Source organism: Physeter macrocephalus, chromosome 8 (assembly GCF_002837175.3).
Source record: "Physeter macrocephalus isolate SW-GA chromosome 8, ASM283717v5, whole genome shotgun sequence".
Lineage (NCBI taxonomy): Eukaryota > Metazoa > Chordata > Mammalia > Artiodactyla > Physeteridae > Physeter > Physeter macrocephalus.
This window is the reverse complement of record NC_041221.1, coordinates 66,104,505-66,125,071: the sequence shown is the minus strand read 5'-3', so window position 1 is coordinate 66,125,071 and position 20,567 is coordinate 66,104,505. Positions and strand designations below refer to the sequence as shown.

General features: G+C 34.3%; 1 protein-coding gene across 1 annotated transcript in view; it reads right to left on the bottom strand.

Moving 5' to 3' along the window:
* The window catches only part of IPO11 (importin 11), a 215,249-nt gene that overhangs the window by 113,078 nt on the left and 81,604 nt on the right, over positions 1-20,567 (bottom strand). Inside the window, exons 19-22 of the mRNA XM_007130413.4 lie at positions 19,952-20,068; positions 14,397-14,510; positions 6,081-6,196; positions 669-745 (exon numbers count right to left, since the gene is read on the bottom strand). Coding sequence (XP_007130475.1) covers positions 669-745; positions 6,081-6,196; positions 14,397-14,510; positions 19,952-20,068 — 424 coding nt within the window. The remainder of the gene's footprint in view (positions 1-668; positions 746-6,080; positions 6,197-14,396; positions 14,511-19,951; positions 20,069-20,567) is intronic.

Genomic DNA, 20,567 nt, shown 5'->3' with positions numbered 1-20,567 from the left:
CTTAAATACTCTATGAGGTTTAAATGTGAATTTGCACTGGTAAAATCGCTCACAAAATAACCCTGTGAACAAAATATTTTTTGTAAATTTAAGATATTACATACTTGTGAATGGTAGCTGATATGTAGCAGATAAGTATTGGCTTTCTATGACTAAGTATCATCAGAATACATGTTCAGAAAAGAATCTAACCAGGTTATCATCCATGGTGGCTAACAGAGACTAACAGCCTACTCCTAGCACAGTGGCCAGCTCTCTGGTGTCACATGCCAAAAGTGTTGCTTTAAAACATTAAGCTTCCTGATTTCAAGCTTCTACATAAGTAATACCTCAACAAACAATAAATGATTTTCTAATATTTAATAATCTTTATTTTGGTGGTTCCTTAGCTTAGTACAGAGCTCATTTGTTAACAACTTGACAGCACAAAATCAATTTTCAATTAAGTATAAGTTAAGTAAATTTAGTGTTTGCTCTTTAATATGCAGAAATAACTCTAAAAAGTTATACTGTAGGAAAAAATCTAGAAATTATTAAAACACTACACAACTTATTTCTCAAAATCAAGTGCTTTAGTAAAAATGGAAGGTATGATTTATAGTCACCTATAACGCCCCAAATTATGGTTGCATTCAAAAACAGTGGTAATTTTATGCTTTAATACATACCTAGAAGTGGTGACATATTCTGAAATATACGAAGTAACTCTGGTGTAAAACATGGGCTGTTTTCCAAAGTCACTAACCTAGGGAAAAAAACAGACAATTAAATCACTTTCCATAACCATTAAAGCTATGACTATAAAAAGTACCAAAGATATCCAACTTGACTAGTAATCAAGAAAATATAAATTATAACCAAAACAGGTACAATTTTACCCCCACCAGATCAGCAGAATTTTAAATGTGACATACCATGTATTGTCAAAGCTATAAAAGTGGGAACTCTTGCATACTGCTAACAGCAGTGCAAGATGATATAATCACTTTTGGAAATAATTATTATCTGGTAATACTGAATATGTATATGTGTATATACCTACGACCTGGCACTATTTCTAGGCAGAAATGTGCACAGGGCATAAGGTCTTATACATTTGCTCTAGGAGTCATGCACAAGAATGTTCAGAGTCGCATTATTTGAACAACAAACAAAATGGCAAACGAGTAAATGAATTGTTACAGTCACACCATTAAGCTCATCACTATGGATGAATCTCCCCCCCAAACAGGAAGCAAAAAAAGTAAGTTAGAACACATATGATACAACTTATATAAAGTTAAAATATACTGTTTAGAGATACACACGCATATGGAATTTTAAAGGCATTAAAACACAAGAAAGAAAACCTAGGAATGAAAACAAAAAAATCAGTACAGTGGGTTTTCCCTGGCATGGATGCAGGAAGATTCAACAAACATGCCACACCATGGGCTTCACAGACATTCTTATTGTATTTCTTACCAGAGTATGGAAAATTGATTTTCATTTTATGTAAGTTATAAATAATTATAGACAATATGACCTCATATTATTTTGTGTCTATGAAATACTTCACAAATTTTAAATGACAAAATCAGGTAATCTAGGCAGGATATTACAAAGGGAAAACCAGCTACCCCAAAATGAAGTACTTCCAACATGCACAAGCAATGATGTCTTTGACACCTTAACTTGATCAACAGTAACAGGATTTTAAAGAGAAAGACGAATACCATATGATATCACTTATATGTGAAATCTAAAATATGGCACAAATGAACCTACATGCGAACAGAAACAGACTCAGAGACATAGAGAACAGGCTCGTGCATTGCCAAGGGGGAGGGGCGTGGGGGAGGGATGGACTGGGAGTCTGGGGTTAGTAGATGCCAACTATTACATACAGAATGGATAAACAACAAGGTGCTGCCATACAGCACAGGGAACTATATCCAATATCCTGGGATAAACCATAATGGAAAAGAATATAAAAAAGAATGTATATGTATGTATAACTGAGTCATTTTGGTGTACAGAAGAAATTAACACAACATTGTAAATCAACTATACTTCAATAAAAAATAAATTTAAAAAACAGCAACAGGATTTTATTTCATTTTTAAAGAATAAAACTTCAGGAAAGGTGAAAAAAAAACATTATCCTATTCACCTTTAAAATAACCATGAAGCCAAAAGAACAACTACACTCCAGTCCTGGGGTTTCACCGAGAAAAAAATTGGAGGTCATATTCTAAATGCCAAAAGATGTTTAAAAGAACTCTCTTACTCAATAGGTCCAGATTAAGATTCTATCTGAAGCTTGTTCCTTCCCTTCTACTGTCATTACCTTAGTAAAAAGGCCACTCAGGTCATTGTCACTCTCACTTCCTATGCTAGTTCCCACAGTATAAACTATGCTATTCAAAAGAGGAAAAAATCTTGAAGAACTTAAACTACTTAAAAATAAAATGACATGGTTTGTAATTCCAGATTAAACAAATAAAGACTTGGAAAGGAGAGGTAGTGAGGCAAAGTCAAAGCACTAAATTCTTTACCATCAGGGAAAGGGAAAGGGAAAAGTTAACTATTTTGATGAATAATTAGACAAAGCTATATGTACCTACATCTTTGACTAGAGAAATGTAAAATTTAATGTTATCCTTCCACAAAAAATGTAGAAAAGAGAGAGCATAAAGTAAAAAGACAGACATATCAGTTCAACAAATAAATATAAGACCATTAAAATTCTTTTGAAGTAAAGCCTCTTTGGTTAGGTTAAAATATAAAATTAAAAAATTTGCTCTGTATAGAACATAAATAAATTTCAGATAAAAAAGCTAAAATGTAAAAGATGAACATATATAGTTAAATCAAATCTAAACAAAATAAACCATACAATATTAATATAAAATTTAAATGCAAAAGAATTAAAAGGTGGAAAATTAATCACTGGAAACATACATTATATCACATGATGCTTCATAAAAAATTTTAAATTTTAAATATATTTTATTTATTAAATCTTATAACACTATACAAAAGTACCAAAATTTTGTGCAGTTAATTTTTTTTTTTAACTTACAGATCAAAAATGCTAGAAATAAAAAGGGGCACTCACATGAAGAAAACTGAATGGGCTATTTTAATACATCAGGGTCAAGATGAAAAAGCAAAATAATGTGAACTAACAATCTACAAGTTAAAAAGAACAGATATACATGAAAGTCTGCATCTTTGATACTATCATTATTATTTATGTGAATATATTACAAAAATAGATACTATAAGAAGTCACTAAAATTCACATTAAGTTTTAAAATATTGTACAAGTGTTATGTTATATTTACAATGCAATAAATCCAGGCCTGAACCATATATTTTAATATCAGCAAAAAAATAAACGATGTTGGGTCAAAGAAGTCTTGAAAAAAAAAATCACATAATCAGTCTGAAAATTTTTTCATTGTAAACAAGACCACAAACATCAACTGGTACTGGTAAGCCCTATCAGTTCAAATTTCCATTCCCCAAGATAACTATTTTATACCTTTGTCCCCACAAACTTCTCTCATCTTATAAATACTCCCATGACACTCAATTGATGACTATACTTCATATTTTGTTGAGAAAACAGAAGTTATTAGATGGAACACCTTCCCATCTCATTCTACTACAATACAGAAACCTATCTTCCTGCCTCGAGTTAAAATGGACAAAATACCCCTGCTGCTATTTAAAGAAAAAAAAAAAATCAACTCCTTCCACTTATGCTGAATCCCATCCCTTCTTGCCTCCTTCAATTATCTCACTCTCTTGAGCCTCATACCTCTAGATCTTCATTCCCGCACTAGCCAACTGTTAACGCAATTTCAACATCCTCTTCATAGTAAAAACTTTCAAACAAGCTGTCAATGCTCACAGTCTGTACTTACTTAACTCCAATTCATTCTTCAGTCTACTCCAATTCTTCCTTCTGTGCTCACTACTCCACTCAAACCCCTCCTATCATCTCCATTCACTTCTCTGTACACTCTTACAAGGACAATCAGCAACATTTGACATACTTAACCATTCCCTCTTATAGTAGATATTCTCTCTTGGCTTGGTTTTCCTCCTATATCATCTCTGATGGCTCCTCGTGTGACCTCAGAATGTTTTTTCTTCAGGATTCTGCCCTGAGAACGAGGCTCTCTATCTACCCTTTTCTTCCTAGGCAATCTCACCAATTCTCAGACTTTATAAATCATACACAACACGCTAACCACTTTACAAACAGTATCTCATGCTCACAACAACCACATCAGGTAGAAATTATTTTTCCTCATTTTACAGAAGGAAAGGCTCACAGAAAATGATTACAAACCTAATGCAGTGGTATACGTGGGATTGGCCACCTATATCTGCTTCCAAATACGAGTTCTAACCCGTTAAGAAAATTATATTAAGAAGTGTGTATGTTGATTCTCTAAATAATCTTAGCTTTAATAAATTTGATAAACTTTTAAAATGTATCCTAATGATTTAATTTTGTTTACATATAACGAAAGGCTAGGAAAAAAGAAATTACCATTAGTAGAGCAATGCACTTCTATTATTACCTGTTCATATAATCCCTAAAAAATTTATATACCTCTCATTAACACATTAATATACTAAATCTGTAATTATATTGATAAGTATATTAGTCTGCCTCTTTATTATAACTAATATTTTTAATCTTTATGATAGAGATCATATATATATGGTTACAGAAAAGTATCTATGTGCCAGAGATTAATGTTTTAATTTGTAATCTAGAGTAGAAGCCGGCAAACTATAGTTCATGGGCCAAACCAATACCCTTTCTCTGTAAGTGATGTTTTATTGGAGCATAGCCATGACCATTTGTTTATCTATTGTCTATGACTGTTTTGGTGCTGAAACAGTAGAGTTGAAGAGTTGGGACAGAAAGTACATAGCCTGTGAAGCCTAAAATAATTACCATCTGCTCCTTTAGGGAAAAAGTTTGCCAACCTCTGATCTAGAGTAATCCATCCTGTACGAATAAATATATATGAATATAAGAGGCTCCAACACATGCTAGTTTACAATCATTTAAGTCACTTAAGTTCAAACAACATAACCTAGAAAAGAATATGAGAAACACAAATTGCAAATTAATAAGTATCTACCTAGTTATGTTTTTAAATTGTTCATCTAGTATTCTGATACAGATCATTAATTTTACCATTTGCATCAAAGACAATTTCTTAGAATCAAAAAACTGTTCATTCCTAGACATCCAAGCAAAACTGAAGGAAGGGAGGGAGGAAGGGAAGAAGGGAGGGAAGGAGTGAGGGAGGGAGATACTACAAATGTTTATTTTTTCTGTGGTTATTTTCTATGATTTGCTTTTTTAATTCCAATAATAGGTTTTTAATTAGAACTTTAAAACCTTTCCTGTATTACTAATTACTTAAATAAAGGTTGGCCCTGAAGAAAACTGCTGCCATCAGTAAGACGAAGAAAAAAGATTTCTAGTCAATGCTCAGTCTGTACTTACTTAACTCCAATTCATTCATTTCACAGTTTGTAGCTCTGAGATGCCACAGAAACAGGGTTTGTTTGTTTTTTACCTCTTAACACTATGTACTACTTACTCAGTAAAATAATAAGCCAAGACTAAGTAGCATTAACATTTAGGGCTGAGGTAGTCTATCTCAGCACTTACTGGGTAAAGCAGTAAGAGGTTGAAAATAACTCAATATCCCCCAAAACATCTCATTTAATTTAACACACTGGAAGTTTTATGTCAATCTTTAGTTTTGATCAAGATTCCCCATTTTACATTCCAAATTCCAAAAGATAAAATTCAGCTGAGTTCTTACTGAAACTTCCTCTCTAACTTTGACTATTATAAGCCTACACTGAGTGACAGCTGCCAAGAAAAGGTGGAGCTACGTATTATGTTACCCAGTTCAGGGAAACTGACTTTATGTTTTTGTCTTTAAATGCTGAGTTTTTAAGCCCTATTACATGACCTTTGCTTTACTGCCATGAGTAGGAAAGGCCAGGAAAATAAATAAATAAGATCCACGGTATCAAGTTTTTCCTCTTACCATAATTCTAAACCATCTTCCAGAAGATAAACATGTGGAGGCTGGGAAACATCTGTACTCAGTTGAATAACTGGGAGCAGGAAAGGGTACAGGTTCTTGCTGTCTGCTCCTAATCCCTATGGGAAGTATAAATAAAACTTAACATAAGATACTCTAAGGTCCCACCTCCCACCAAAAAATCACCTATCATATTTAAAAGCCCTAAAACCAACTTATAAAAAATCAATCAATCAGATTTTAAAAGAATGGTTCTAATTATAAGCACTACTAAAACAAAATTAGTTCTGTTAACAATTGGAAAAAAAATATTATTCAATTGCCTAATGGTAGTAAAACCATATACACCAAGGCTACACACATCTGTTCATTTTAAGAGATTTCTCATATAAATATTTATTTTCCCTTCTCTGACGACTGAAGAGGTGTTAACAATGATGTATGAAATTCTACAAATTATCTCACCTAAATAAGCTAAAATGAACCCAATCTAAATGTTCATCAGTAAGATAATTAAATTATAATACCTTCATATTCTAGAATACTGAGTAGCCATGAAAAAGGATTAAGCATGGAATGAAAACAATCTCAAAAATAATGACAAACTGGGATTAAAAAGAAATGTGGGGCTTCCCTGGTGGTGCAGTGGTTGAGAGTCCGCCTGCCGATGCAGGGGACGCGAGTTCGTGCCCCGGTCCGGGAGGGTCCCACATGCCGCGGAGCGGCTGGGCCCGTGAGCCATGGCCGCTGAGCCTGCGCGTCCGGAGCCTGTGCTCCGCAGCAGGAGAGGCCACAACAGTGAGAGGCCCAGGTACCACACACACAAAAAAGAAATGTGTATAACAATTCCACATGCCAAACAATTTTTTTAAATAGCTATGTATCTGATATGAAGATACATGCATAAAAATGTTTCTTGGGAGCAAACAGAAAAAACTGTTAACACTAGTTAAATATGGATATTGGAAAAGGATGTTGGAAGAAGGTAAAAGGAGTCTTTTTTAATGTGTGCGTGTTTTTTAATGAAGAATTTCTGCTAATATTTTTAATGAATTAAGAATACAAAGATGGAAGAAGGGGGGTTTTAATGTAAAATTCTACTTTGACTAATTACTGTCTTGTGGAGGTTGACTCAGTATATCACACTAAATCTAAGCACTCTGAAAGAAACAAAAAGGATATAAAGTCAATTTTTAATTCATAATAATCTCTATAATCTGATTAACACAGAAAGGAAACCAAACTATCAAACACCTCCTCACTTAGAAAATAATTCAGATGTCAATATAGTTGACATATAATTACAATGCAACAAAATATGTATGTAGTCCCCTTTTGATGACATACATATGTGTATATATATATGAAATTTTATCAGTGAGGTATAGATACCTCAGTGGAAATACATAAAGCTCATCCTTAAATGTTAAGTTTGGCCCTTTCTATAATTAAGCATCAGTTGAAAGACTTTATTAAAGATTTTTCCAAAGGAAGAGATTTATAAAAATGTCACATTTCATAAAATAGTAAATTGGGCCTTAAAATTCAGTTAAATTTCACTCTCCATAGCTCAATTCTTAACACAACAACAAAAAAGAAAAAACATGAAGAAAAACTACTCAAGTTCATTTTTAATATCAAGTAGACTTAATAGTTCCTAGGAATGTCAGAATCTACTTAGTGCACATTCCAATGAGCACAGTATGCTAGCATTAGCAAAACTAAAGCAAGCAACTGCTAAATACATAAGACTCTCTCAGTTAAAGCCTGAAGAAATTTACCTTTGTAATCTAGTGGCTTGAAGAATGTGTCCAATCCCAAATATGCAGCTTTAAGTAAATTTATTTGAACATTCTTTCAACCCACAACTGTAACTGTAAGAAACTGTCTACAATACTATGAAATAATTACAGTTAGAGCTACAAGATGTTGTCTACAATACTATGAAAGCTCAAAAATAAAGTCATCAGTTATTAATAAAATTATCATAAATGCTTGAAGGGGGGAAATCATATTGTACTATAATTACATAAAACATAAAAGGAATTTAAAATTAGGTGAAAGGTATAAGGAAATCTCTCTGTACGATATTTGCAACTGCCTGTGAATCTATAATTTAAGTTAAGAGGGGAGAAACGAACAACACTCTCTAAAAATTGCTATTTCTCAGGTTGTCTTTGGTTCTCTTCTCATGTCCCATGTACATGGCTGATAACGTCCAAATCTATTATCTCCAACCAAAACCTCTGAACTCCAGATACCCCAAATGACACAGGACATCATCACCCAGAAGGCATCTCAAACTCTCAAGTATACCAGCGAACCAACTCATTGTCTTCCTAAAAAAATGGTTCCTCTTCCTGCGTTTCCTAATTCAAGTGACATGAATCACTGTCTATCTAGAGATAAATTGTATCACAACTACCTCCTGGTTCTTCCTCCTCCTCACCCCAAATCTAAACAATCCTTAATTCTATCTCTCTAATATTTTTCAAATTTTTCCCCTTCTTTCCATGGCTTTACTTCAGGTCATCATCTCTTTCATGGTTAACAGAAGAGCCTCCCAACTATTTCCTTGACCTTGGTTTAACTGCATTACAAACCAGTGTCCCCACTGGTACACTGATTACCTTTCTAAAATACAAAGGATAACATTCCTTCCTCTGAACTTCAAGAGATATTCTTTATGCCTTCCTAACCAGACCCCCACACCCAAGCTCAGGACTCTATGTCGCAGCTATACCAAACAACTCCGTACTAGAAATCACTGTTAACTTCTGCAGAAAGCTGACAGACTTGACACATGCATTTACTACTGTGCTCTCCCAAGATCCACTAAAAGGATATATGAGGATGTGTTTTTAAAGAGCTAAAACCGTAAGTACAAAGACAGCATAAGAAGAGATAAAAACAACTCATTTTTGGAAGCAGGAGAGAAAGACTGATTTAGCAGACTCAGAAAATAAAAGCTGAAAGCCAGCAGTGAAAAAGGGCAAGAAACCACCTGATTTATATCACAGAAACTCCAAAAGACTCAGGAACTGACAGCTCAGGGTATTTTGGGAAGGGGAAGTTGAAGAGGAGGTATTAAAAATAATAGGACCTCTAGAAGGTATTTTAAAAGACATCTGATGACAAGATCTCATCCAAGTGCAACAGTCAATAACTGGCCCTCTCCTGAACCCAGTATAGAATTGGCCATTTATTTTCTGGTTAAGCAAAACAAATCGTCTAAAGACAGGGAGATACCAGGCAATCAAGACTAAGGATACTATATAAAACAGGGAGCTATAACGTAATAGATGGGAGACTGACGGATCTTTCACTAAGGAAAGATCTGAAAAACAGGGAACCAAAACATCTGTCCCGTACAAAAAAAACCTCCAGCTAGATTATCCTAAAGAAAAAATCCACAATCAGCAAGCTTCGCATACATACTTAACCCTTCCAATTAGCTTTTTAGTGCCCACTCTTAAATGTATACAGACAAAATGTTGATATAGCTCTTTTAGTTCGGTGATGGTTACCTAAAGATTCATTATACTGTTCTTCCTTCTTTTGTACATGCTTCAGATTTTCACAAGGGGAAAAAAAAAAAAGCAGGCAACCAAGGATCAACATATATGATTAAAATATCTAATATGAAAAACAGAGAACAGAACAATAAAACAGAAAACAGCAACTTGAAGGAAACAGAGACCACACATAGAGATGAAAGCTTAGAAGAATACATCATCAATATCCTTGTCAGAATAAAAGAAAACATTGTATTCATGAAAAAAAAATGAAATGCTGTAAAATGATTATTCAACAATACAAAAAAGAACTCATCGAAGGGGGAGGGGAAAAATAGGATATGGGATGAAGAGACACAAACGTGTAAAATAATCAACAAGGGTATATTACACAGAACAGAGAAATACAGCCATTACTTTGTAATAACTTTAATTGGAGTATAATCTATAAAAATATTGAACTATGTTGTACACCTGAAATTAATATAATATTGTAAATCAACCATACTTCAATAAAAATAAACAAATAAAAATTTTTTAACTTAAAAAAAAAGAACTGGGCTTCCCTGGTGGCGCAGTGATTGAGAGTCCGCCTGCCGATGCAGGGGACACGGGTTCATGCCCCGGTCCGGGAGGATCCCACATGCCGCAGAGCAGCTGGGCCTGTGAGCCATGGCCGCTGAGCCTGCACGTCCGGAGCCGGTGCCCCGCAACGGGAGAGGCCACAGCAGTGGGAGGCCTGCGTACCACAAAAAAGAAAAAAAAAAAAAAAAAAAAATAACTCATAGACATTAAAAATATTATAGCAGGAAAGAAAAACTCAATAGAGTGAATGATAAAGCTGAAGAAATACCCCAGAAATTAGAGCAAAAGGACAAAGAGAAGAAAAAGCAGAAATGAAGAAAAATACAGGGCTGGTTCATTCATCTATCATCTAAGTAATAAGAAGTTCAGAAAGAGACAAAAGAAAAACATGAAGGTGCAGAAATAATCAACAAAATACAACAGACTTATCTAGAACCCAAGAACATGAGTTTCCAGTTTACAATATCCACCACATGTCCAGAACAGTGGAATAAAAATACACCCACATCATCATGAAATTGAAAACAGGAACACAGAGAAGATCATACAAGTTGCCAAAGGGAAAGGAGAGATGAAACATTGAAGAAACGAGAATTAAAATGGCTCAGGATTCCTAGAAGCAACTCTAGAAGCTAGAAGACAAAGGAAAAATGCCTCTAAAATTCTGAGGGATAATCTAGAATTTTACACTCAGCCAAACTATTAGTCAATGTGAAAGCTGTAAGACATTTTCACACATGCAAAATCTGGAGAAAATTTACCTCCCATGTACCTTTTGCAGAATGCCACTGGCATTCATGGGCTCCATCAGAAAGAGGAAGTAAAACAAGGAAGAAGACAGGTACAGAAAACAGGCATCCTATAGAAAGGATAGGCAAGAAGAACCCTTTAGATGACACTGAAAGGGGATCCAGTTATAACAGCTGTGAACAAGCATAGAGTAAACCCAGGCCAGACTAAAGCACTTAAGAATCTCCCAGATTCCAAGACGATGAAAGTAATAAAACACCTGAGGGAATATTTAGATAACAGGTGGAGAGAATGGATTCAGTTACATAGAAAACTAAATGTAGCAGGCAGAATTCTAAGATGACCACCTATGATTCTTAACCCCAGTTGTACACACACCATTCGCCAGTTATTCAATCAAATGTTAATTTAGATATTACTTTACAGATGTGATTAAGGTCCCAAACTGAATGACCTTATGATAGGAAAATTATACAGGAAAGCCTGACCTAACCACATGAACCCTTTAAAAGAGAGTTTTCTTTGGTTACTTGCATAAAAGAAAATTAGAGATTCAAAGCCTGAGGGGATTTGACAGCCAAGAATTTCCCCACTGCTGACGCTGAAGATGGAAGGGGCCGTGTATCAAGGAATGTGGCTGGACTCTAGGAACTAAGTGGTGCCCCAGCTGACAGACAGCAAGTAAACCGGGACCTCAGTCCTACAGATCAAGGAATTGAATTCTGCCAACAAGCGGACTGAGTATAAAGACAAATCTTCCTCAAAGCCGGAAGGGGAGAACTTAGCCTGGCAGACACCTCAATTTCAGCCTGTCAGATCCTGATCAAAGAGTACAGAGACAAGGTGTGCTGGACCTCTGATCTACAGAACTATAAGTCATTTTGGATGTTGTTTTAAGCCACTACTTTTGTGGTAATTTGTTACACAGTAATAGAAAACTTATAAACTAAGCAAACAAAATTATTATACAGGAGTGAAGATTAGGAGGATGGTTGTACAAGAAAGAAAATTAACCGTAACATAATGATATATGCCTTCAATAGCCTTTATATAGTCACACAAAAACACTAAATAGTGACCTAATTTAAATTACAATCTATACTGGGAGGATGGGAGGAATAGGAGTCATACAGAGGGAAATGAAAGAATTAAAATTTCATCTTCTAAACAGGGTGGTCAAGAGATAATGCCTAAAATGCTTAAATCAAGAATGAACAATATGAGTATGTTACTTAGAGCTAGAGAGATAAAAAGCCAAAGAGACAGGGCTGTTTAAGTGTTGAAAGTGGATTCTTCCACCAAATAGGAAATGGAGATACTGCTACTTTTCATAAAAAGTCTTCAAGAACTGACCCCTTAACCTATCTACATACAAAACCAATCAATATATAAACTCAAAAAAACAAAAACAAAAACAAAATATCCCATTCTCACATGTCCAGGGGGCTTTACATATGCTGGTCAATTTGTTTAAAATATCTTTACCACTCTCATCCCTGAACCACCGTATCTCATTAACACCTCTTGTTCAACACTATTTAACACCAACACTATTTGGGTATCACCTACGAAGGAAGTCTTCCCTGATGTCCCATCTCACCCTCAAGTCTAAGATGGGTAACCTACCAAGTGCCCCACAGCATCATGTTCTTATTGCTAACAGAGCACTTAGCTATTCAGTCTTCCCCTAGACAGCCACATTCACGAAGAGCTTGCCCTATTCATTTCTGCATCCCAGTGCCTAGTACCATGTATTGCATATTGCAACTGTTCAAAAAATCTTTATTCAATGAATGAATGCCTACTTCCAATGAGGACAACTACTGCAGATGAGTAAGTTTATTTTCATCCATTATTACACTCCTCAGTCAGAGACTATTAGTCTGGGCTCCCAGAATTTAAAAAATGAAAACAAAAACAAAAACATACAAATACCTACACTAATATCTGCCTATTAAATTTTAAAATTCAAAGAGTGGCTTGTACACCAACTATATTTCAATATAGTTGAAATATAGTTTCAATAAATAAAAATAAAAGTCAAAAGATGCATTGTTTTCCATAAAAGGAAACTTACCTATAACCCTAGTATAATCTTCTCAAAGGGCTGAAAAATTTATTTTAAGCTAGTCTCAATTTTAATATTAAATGTTATATGCTTTCTCCAGGAAGGGCAGATGATTACTTAGACGGAGGCTTGTATCCCTGGCCTATACAAATACACAGGGTACTTAAACGTCAGGATTAAAGGAAAAGGTCCTATATACTCCAAACATTCCATGCAAGTTACTATGGCTTCCTAAGATTTCCTGAGGTAACACTGCCTGAAGAGACACACCTCCCTCACAAAAATCTCAAATTGAGTCTAAAAACAAATTTGGCAGGGATATAAGGCAAAAGATATGGCGATCACTCTTTGTTCTGACACTTACATGAGCAATCTCAGGCTACTCGTTAACCTTCTCTTAGCCTTTCTATCCCCATCTATAAAAGGGATACAATTTTTTAGGATAATCACAAGAATTAAAGGGTAGACAAGAAGAGATGCTAGGCCAGACATTTATTAAAAAGAAAGTGCTTTAAAAAAAATCTTGTATCACTAATCAAGTATCTAAAACTGCCTCAGGAATTTGTAACCGCAAAACTCATCCATAAATATTTAGTGAAAGAATGAATTTATGTTTCAAAAAAGTACCAAGGTAACAGAGAAAGGTTTTTTTTAAAACTAATATTAGACAGGTTTTTTTTTTTAACTTATTAGAACATTTTAGAGTAGTAATTCTTAATTTCAAAAGAGATCTCCCCATCGGAAAAACTCTATCAAACTTTGGGGCAAGGCAGTAAAAATCACTTGTGCATCCCTGTAGCCAGATATTCTAAGTCTTGGCATTAAGTGCTTTCCTCGCCATACTCTAAACATCAGACTATAATTCACTGTAACAGTTCAAATGAGGACTACAGTCCCATCTCTCTCTGTCTCTGAAATTTTAGGGTCCTCTCTTCCTGCTGCACATCCCCATACCTCAAAGGCAAGATACTGAAAATCAAATTCATTCCTTCCCTCAAAAGCAATTCACCTGTTTTTCTGCCTTCCCAACATGTGAAAGGGAAAATTTTTATATTAAATCAAGGAAAGAGAGTGAAAATGGAGAGTAACTTTATGCATAAGAGTTCTGAATACCAAGGAAGCTGCATGCAAAGAACAAGTGACTGACTGCACAAATCACGAGTCTACCATCACTGGGGAAAACTACACCTAATGAAAGAAATAGTCTTTTAAAAGTAGAGAATATTTTTATGTCAAAAAATGCCCACAGTAAACATATAAAAGGTATTTTTAAACTGTTTAGATCACACATGAGACAAATGTAAGACCTTTTATATCACTGACAAAAACCACATGAAAACAGTAAAAAAATTTTAAAGAAGAAAAAATACTAAACTAAGAAACTGTGGAGAAGTAACTTACCTGAACAAGATGAATAAGTGTTGTCAGAATAGCACATCTCAACATATTGTGTTCTTCACTCTGCTTCCAAAGAAGAGGCAAATACTGTACCAAACACCCTACGTACGGTCGTATCTATCATAACAGGAGTAGAGGAAGCAAAATAATTATATTAGTAAAGAAGGCGACTTACTTCAAGAAACACTGACAGACCTAATAGGTCCCAGGCAGCAAATATTTAATATTTACTAGATGTAATGTATTAAGCACATATCCTTTTAAAGATAAATTAGACATTACATAGAGACACAAAGCTCCATGGTAAATATTAACAATTTTAAACAAGTACCAAATTTATTGCATGAAATAAAATTTAGGAATAGAAAACAACATATTGAGGCCAGTTATTTCTTTAGAATTTAATAGAAAATGCTGTTACATCCTGGTTCTTTTTAATAATACAGCTTATCTAATTGGAAATTATACTGTCTTAAAAAGACACTTACTCATTCATTCAACAATTACCTAATGGCATCTTCAAAGTATCAGGCCCTGAAGACTAGGCACCAAAAAGAAGAGGATATAAAGGTAGACATACAAATCCTTACAATGAAAAACAATAAATGCAAGGTGAAGGTGTTCACAAGGTATAGTAGAAACACAGGAGAAGAAACTTCTTTTCAAAGGATAAAACTGTTAACTCCACTATGGATTAAGTTCACCAGTTTTAAAAATATGCCTTAAGCACAGCACAGCTTGACACTGAGCTTTTTGGAAAATAAAATGGATCCACACAGAAAATGGACACAGTGCTCCAGCTTCAGGCTTACGGTAACACAGTATTTGGAACTGATCTGATGAGAGTACCCTTGGTGATAAAAAGAAGTACCAGACTTTCACAGCTTGAGTACTATCAATCAATCCCAAGGATTAAAATTTAAAAATTGCTCCCCAAAAGAGTAAGAGTTTCTTTATTCTGCTTATAGAACATCATACACTAAAAGGGTAGCCAGAAAAAACTAGGACTTCTTCCCCCCGGGTTTGGGGGAGGAGGTACAGAAAGATAAGAAGTTAAATATTTGCCCAAATATTTCAGTGAGATAAAACTGAATAAATATTAAGAGACTATTTATATATAAATTCTCAATCATACTATTAAAATAGATATTTACTGAGCACTTAATTTTGCTGAGCACTTAATTTTGCTAAGTGCTCTATCTCAAAGATCCCTCCAATTAATTTATAAAGGCAAACCAATTAATACATAAAAACACAGGTTTCAGAGTACCTAATTCACTCATATTCAACTAAAAACAGCATATAACAGCATGTTCTACTGATAAGGAAAATAAACCACCTTTGTTTTGAAAAAATTACAGAGAATACTTTCTAAGCCATGGAAGAAAGGAAGTATATGCTATGCATTATAGATAGGGCAAGTAATAAAACCAAAGCACCAATTACATTTGAAAGTCATGAAATATTTATATCCCAGTCCTAGTTATTCATTAGAATATATGATGTTCTAAATTAAAATTAATGCTTCAAGGACACTATTTCAAAAATCACTCACAGATTCAGTGTTGCAAAAGACAAAAAAGGGTTGGCGAATCATCAAAAAATCTGCAAACAATAAATGCTGGAGAGGGTGTGGAGAAAAGGGAACCGTCTTGCACTGTTGGTGGGGATGTAAATTGATACAGCCACTATGGAGAACAGTATGGAGTTTCCTTAAAAAACTAAAAATAGAACTACCATATAACCCAGCAATCCCACTACTGGGCATACACCCTGAGAAAACCATAATTCAAAAAGAGTCATGTACCAAAACGTTCATGGACCTAGAGTCTGTCATACAGAGTGAAGTAAGTTAGAAAGAGAAAAACAAATGCTGTATGCTAACACATATACATGGAATCTAAAAAAAAAGGTTCTGAAGAACCTAAGGGCAGGACAGGAATAAAGATGCAGACGTAGAGAATGGACTTTAGGACACAGGGAAGGGGAAGGGTAAGCTGGGACGAAGTGAGAGAGTGGCATGGACATATATACACTACCAAGTGTAAAACAGACAGCTAGTGAGAAGCAGTCACATAGCACAGGGAGATCAGCTCGGTGCTTTGCGACCACCTGGAGGGGTGGCATAGGGAGAGTGGGAGGGAGACGCAAGAGGGAGGAGATATGGGGATATATGTATACGTATAGCTGATTCACTTTGTTATACAGCAGAAACTAACACACCATTGTAAAGCAATTATACACCAATGAAGAGGTTAAAAAAAAAAAAAGGGCTGGCGATTAGAAAACAAAGTCAAGACATGAAAGCCAAACACATTCCCTTAGGGCAGGAGGAAGGAGGTTAAAAAATACATTATTAGGGCAACTGAGGAAATCTGAATATGGACTTGATATTAGAAAATAGTATTATATCAATGTTAAGTCCTCTGAATCTAATCATGGTTATGATTAAGAAGGAGAGGTCTAATATACTGGGTGAAGTGTCATGATGAAATTAGGTGAAGAATATACGGGTAGTGATTTACTGCAACTTATCTGTACATTTAAAATTTTTCAATGAAATGATGCGAAATAAAAAATACTATGCATTGGGCTTCCCTGGTGGCGCAGTGGTTGAGAGTCCACCTGCCAATGCAGGGGACACGGGTTCATGCCCCGGTCTGGGAAGATCCCACGTGCCGCAAAGCAGCTGGGCCCGTGAGCCATGGCCGCTGAGCCTGCGCATCTGGAGCCTGTGCTCTGCAACAGGAGAGGCCACAACAGTGAGAGGCCCACGTACCGCAAAAAAAAATTAAAAGAAATAAATACTATGCATATACATTCTGAAAATGATTATAACATGAGTTTTTTGGTAGACCAATTATCAGTTATTTACATAATATTTAAAAAACACGTGGAATTAAGAATGTTTTACAGACACCCCTATAATAGAAACTGAACCACAAGCATTAAACAATTGCAACGAAACAGCACTCATCTTTTGGCACTTCTCCAAAGAAAACAGAATAGGGGGCTCGGGGGGTGCCTACTATGAGCATTATAATTATACTCTTATGAGTTAGTTCATCATATATAGGGAGATACCCACTTTCATTCATAACACGTTAAGAAAAACACGATATATACACTACTGTGTATAAAACCAATAACTAATGAGAACCTACTGTATAGGACACGGAACTCTACTCAGTGCTCTGGGGTGACCTAAACGGGAAGGAAATCTAAAAAAAGAGGGGATATATGTATACGTATGACTGATTCACTTTGCTGTATAGCAAGAAACTAACACAACATTGTAAAGCAACCATACTCCAATAAAAATTAATTTTAAAAAAGGGAGAAAAATACTTTGAGACAATTCAAAAAAAAAAAAAGAAAAAGAAAAACATGTGAAAATCAAATATGTGACAGCCTAAAAAATGTTTTAACAAAGGTTCCATTCACAGGGGAATTTAAAAAGTAAGTCTCTAATGACACCTCATTTTAGGTAACATTTTCAACCGAACATTTAGTATTTCACGCTGGCCCTTTAGTTTTTAATTTTGTTCGTTTCCTTTAGAAACGCTTAAGTCCAAAGACTATCTACCTGACATTACACCTGATGATTAACACATTTTTCCTGACTGTGTATTTATGGGATCCCTGCACCGGAATAATTTAATTATAGGTTTTCAACTATGTTTTTTAAAAGTAGAGGAAATATAATCTTCAAATAATTGCAAGCTATGGTATAAAAATGGTGAGTTCCCTAAAACTTCAAAAACTATTATGTGTCAGAAAGCACTGTTGTAAGATGGCTCAAAATGTTTGCAACCTAGCAAACAAAAATCAAATTTATATATAAATGATAGCTGAAGGATATATAAATGATGGTGTTGTTCAAAGGTTAACACAGGAAAATGTTAAAGAATCTACTAAAAACATTTTTCGTAACCCTTTCCTACCCGCATTCTGAAAACAAAAAGTACTACTGGATAACTATATCTTATTGCTATTTACTAATGATATAGACACCTGAGCTGCTTAGCCTATTTGTGTTCTGAAAGATGAGTATGAATACAAACAAAAGCATTTTTAAATTTACTAAGCAAGAGTAATGGGGGAAAAAGGTTTAAAGGTTTGGAGAGATGGGGGTAAGAAAATATACTTCTAAAAGAAGAAAAAAAAATCTTCTTTAAGAAATTCCCATTAGTCAGATGATATCTAAATAAAATTATAAAAATTTGCCAAATCTTGCTTATATAATCAATTTTTAAAACAACTTATTGCAATTGTATGGTGATCTAAAGCATAATGAACATCTGAAATAATTTCATACTCATGAAATCATTTTTTGTGTTTGTGAGTTATCTTTAACTTTACATTTTATACATGGGGACACAAGGTTAAAGACCTTGCTCAAGATAAAGAACAGAGACAGGGACTTGAAATAAGTTTAAAACAGTCTCAATGACCAAACTCTCAATGTTGTTTATGAACCAATATCAAAATGAAATAATGTAATTAATGTAATAAGAATCCCAAGTGTTAAGAAAACTGTAAGATGTTACTACTTTGAGACACCAGGACTCAGATCTGCTCAAAATGATCAACGGTCACTCAAAACTGCAACTGCTGTTAACATACTATAACATTGAGTTTGAATAATGTCAATGCCACTCAGATGTCTGAACTTTGGTAAGTTTCTTAAAGCCTCAAATTGTTTGAGATAATACATTCTGATTCCCACCCAAAGGTTTTTGTGAGGATTAAGTGAGAAGTAAATGCAAATCATCTAGCACAGAAGTTGGAAACTTGTCATTACTCAATAACTGATAGCAATTTTCATCAACTGCTTTAGAATTAATAAACAGGTTCAAGGTGTCAGAATTCAGTAATGAATTCAGGAGCAGACTTCAGAACTGTGGACTCGAGGTATTATCTTTCCCTAATACCTCACAGATTTACTCAGCGCTTTTCAAATAAAAATATGCACTGGTAAACTTGGATATAAGAAATTACAGGCTAATTATACTGTGATTCCTGGATTATCAATTTTTCACAAAGATTAGGAGTGATAAGGGAAGCTGAATACAGTTAAATAATAATCTACTGTTAAGAACTTTACATATCATTTTTATATTAAACCAATCATGGATATAACGTGGACTAGACTGCAAAACACACTCAATTTTTAAGATACAAATAATAGACTTCTGAGAATATTTGCATTTGCTGACAGACACTTTTGACTATGCACTCAAACACACTAAATTTTAAGAAGTATTATTAAATATAAACTTAATTTTCTAAGAGATATATAATTTTGCTTTCTAATAAACACCTCTACATTGCTGATCCAAGTTTTTATTTTTTAATTTTAATTTTCTTAGGTCATTTTATAAAAACTCGAGCATAAATGTCAATTTTGATACATAACTGAAATCACAACCTATGAGAATCATTTTAATGATGTTTTAACACTTAAACAACATATATAAAGCAAAGATATTAATGAATTCTATATATACTCTACTTACTCCTCTAACATCTATTTTCATGCTTTACAACAAAATTACCTGCATGTTGACTCTTTCAATCACACAAGAAAGGACATGTAAAACATGCATCTTTGTGTCACATTCTGTAACTTGCTGCAGTAACTGAAAGAGTAGTGTGAACATGGTTTCCAAATACTGTAGGTAAAAAGAAAAAATAAAAGTTTGGAATAGAAATGTAAAAACTTTTACAAACAGACAGAAATAAGAAATAAAATTAAATCATAATATCAAAGCAATACAAGACAAATAGACAAAACCTTAGCATTACCTATACAACTTCAAAATGATCAAGGTGCCAATATTTAGGGCAGTGATTTTTTTCTTTATTGCTGTTAAATGTGTCCATTTTAGAATTTAACTCATCTAGACACTGAGTAATGTTTTCAGAGGAAAATTGTATCTAAACGTTTTGTGTATAAATTTTATACTGCTAAACTCAACTTTTAACAGCACTTTGTCATTGGTTTTCCACATATGCCTATTGTTCCTCAAAGTCTACTCATTAAAGCAAAAGGAATGCCATTATTGCAATCACATACCAGTTGTCTAATGTGGCCCTTAACATATGCTGCGCAGAGATATAAATTTTTGTAGATAAATACTTGTAATTCTAAGAACAACAGAATATTTTTGA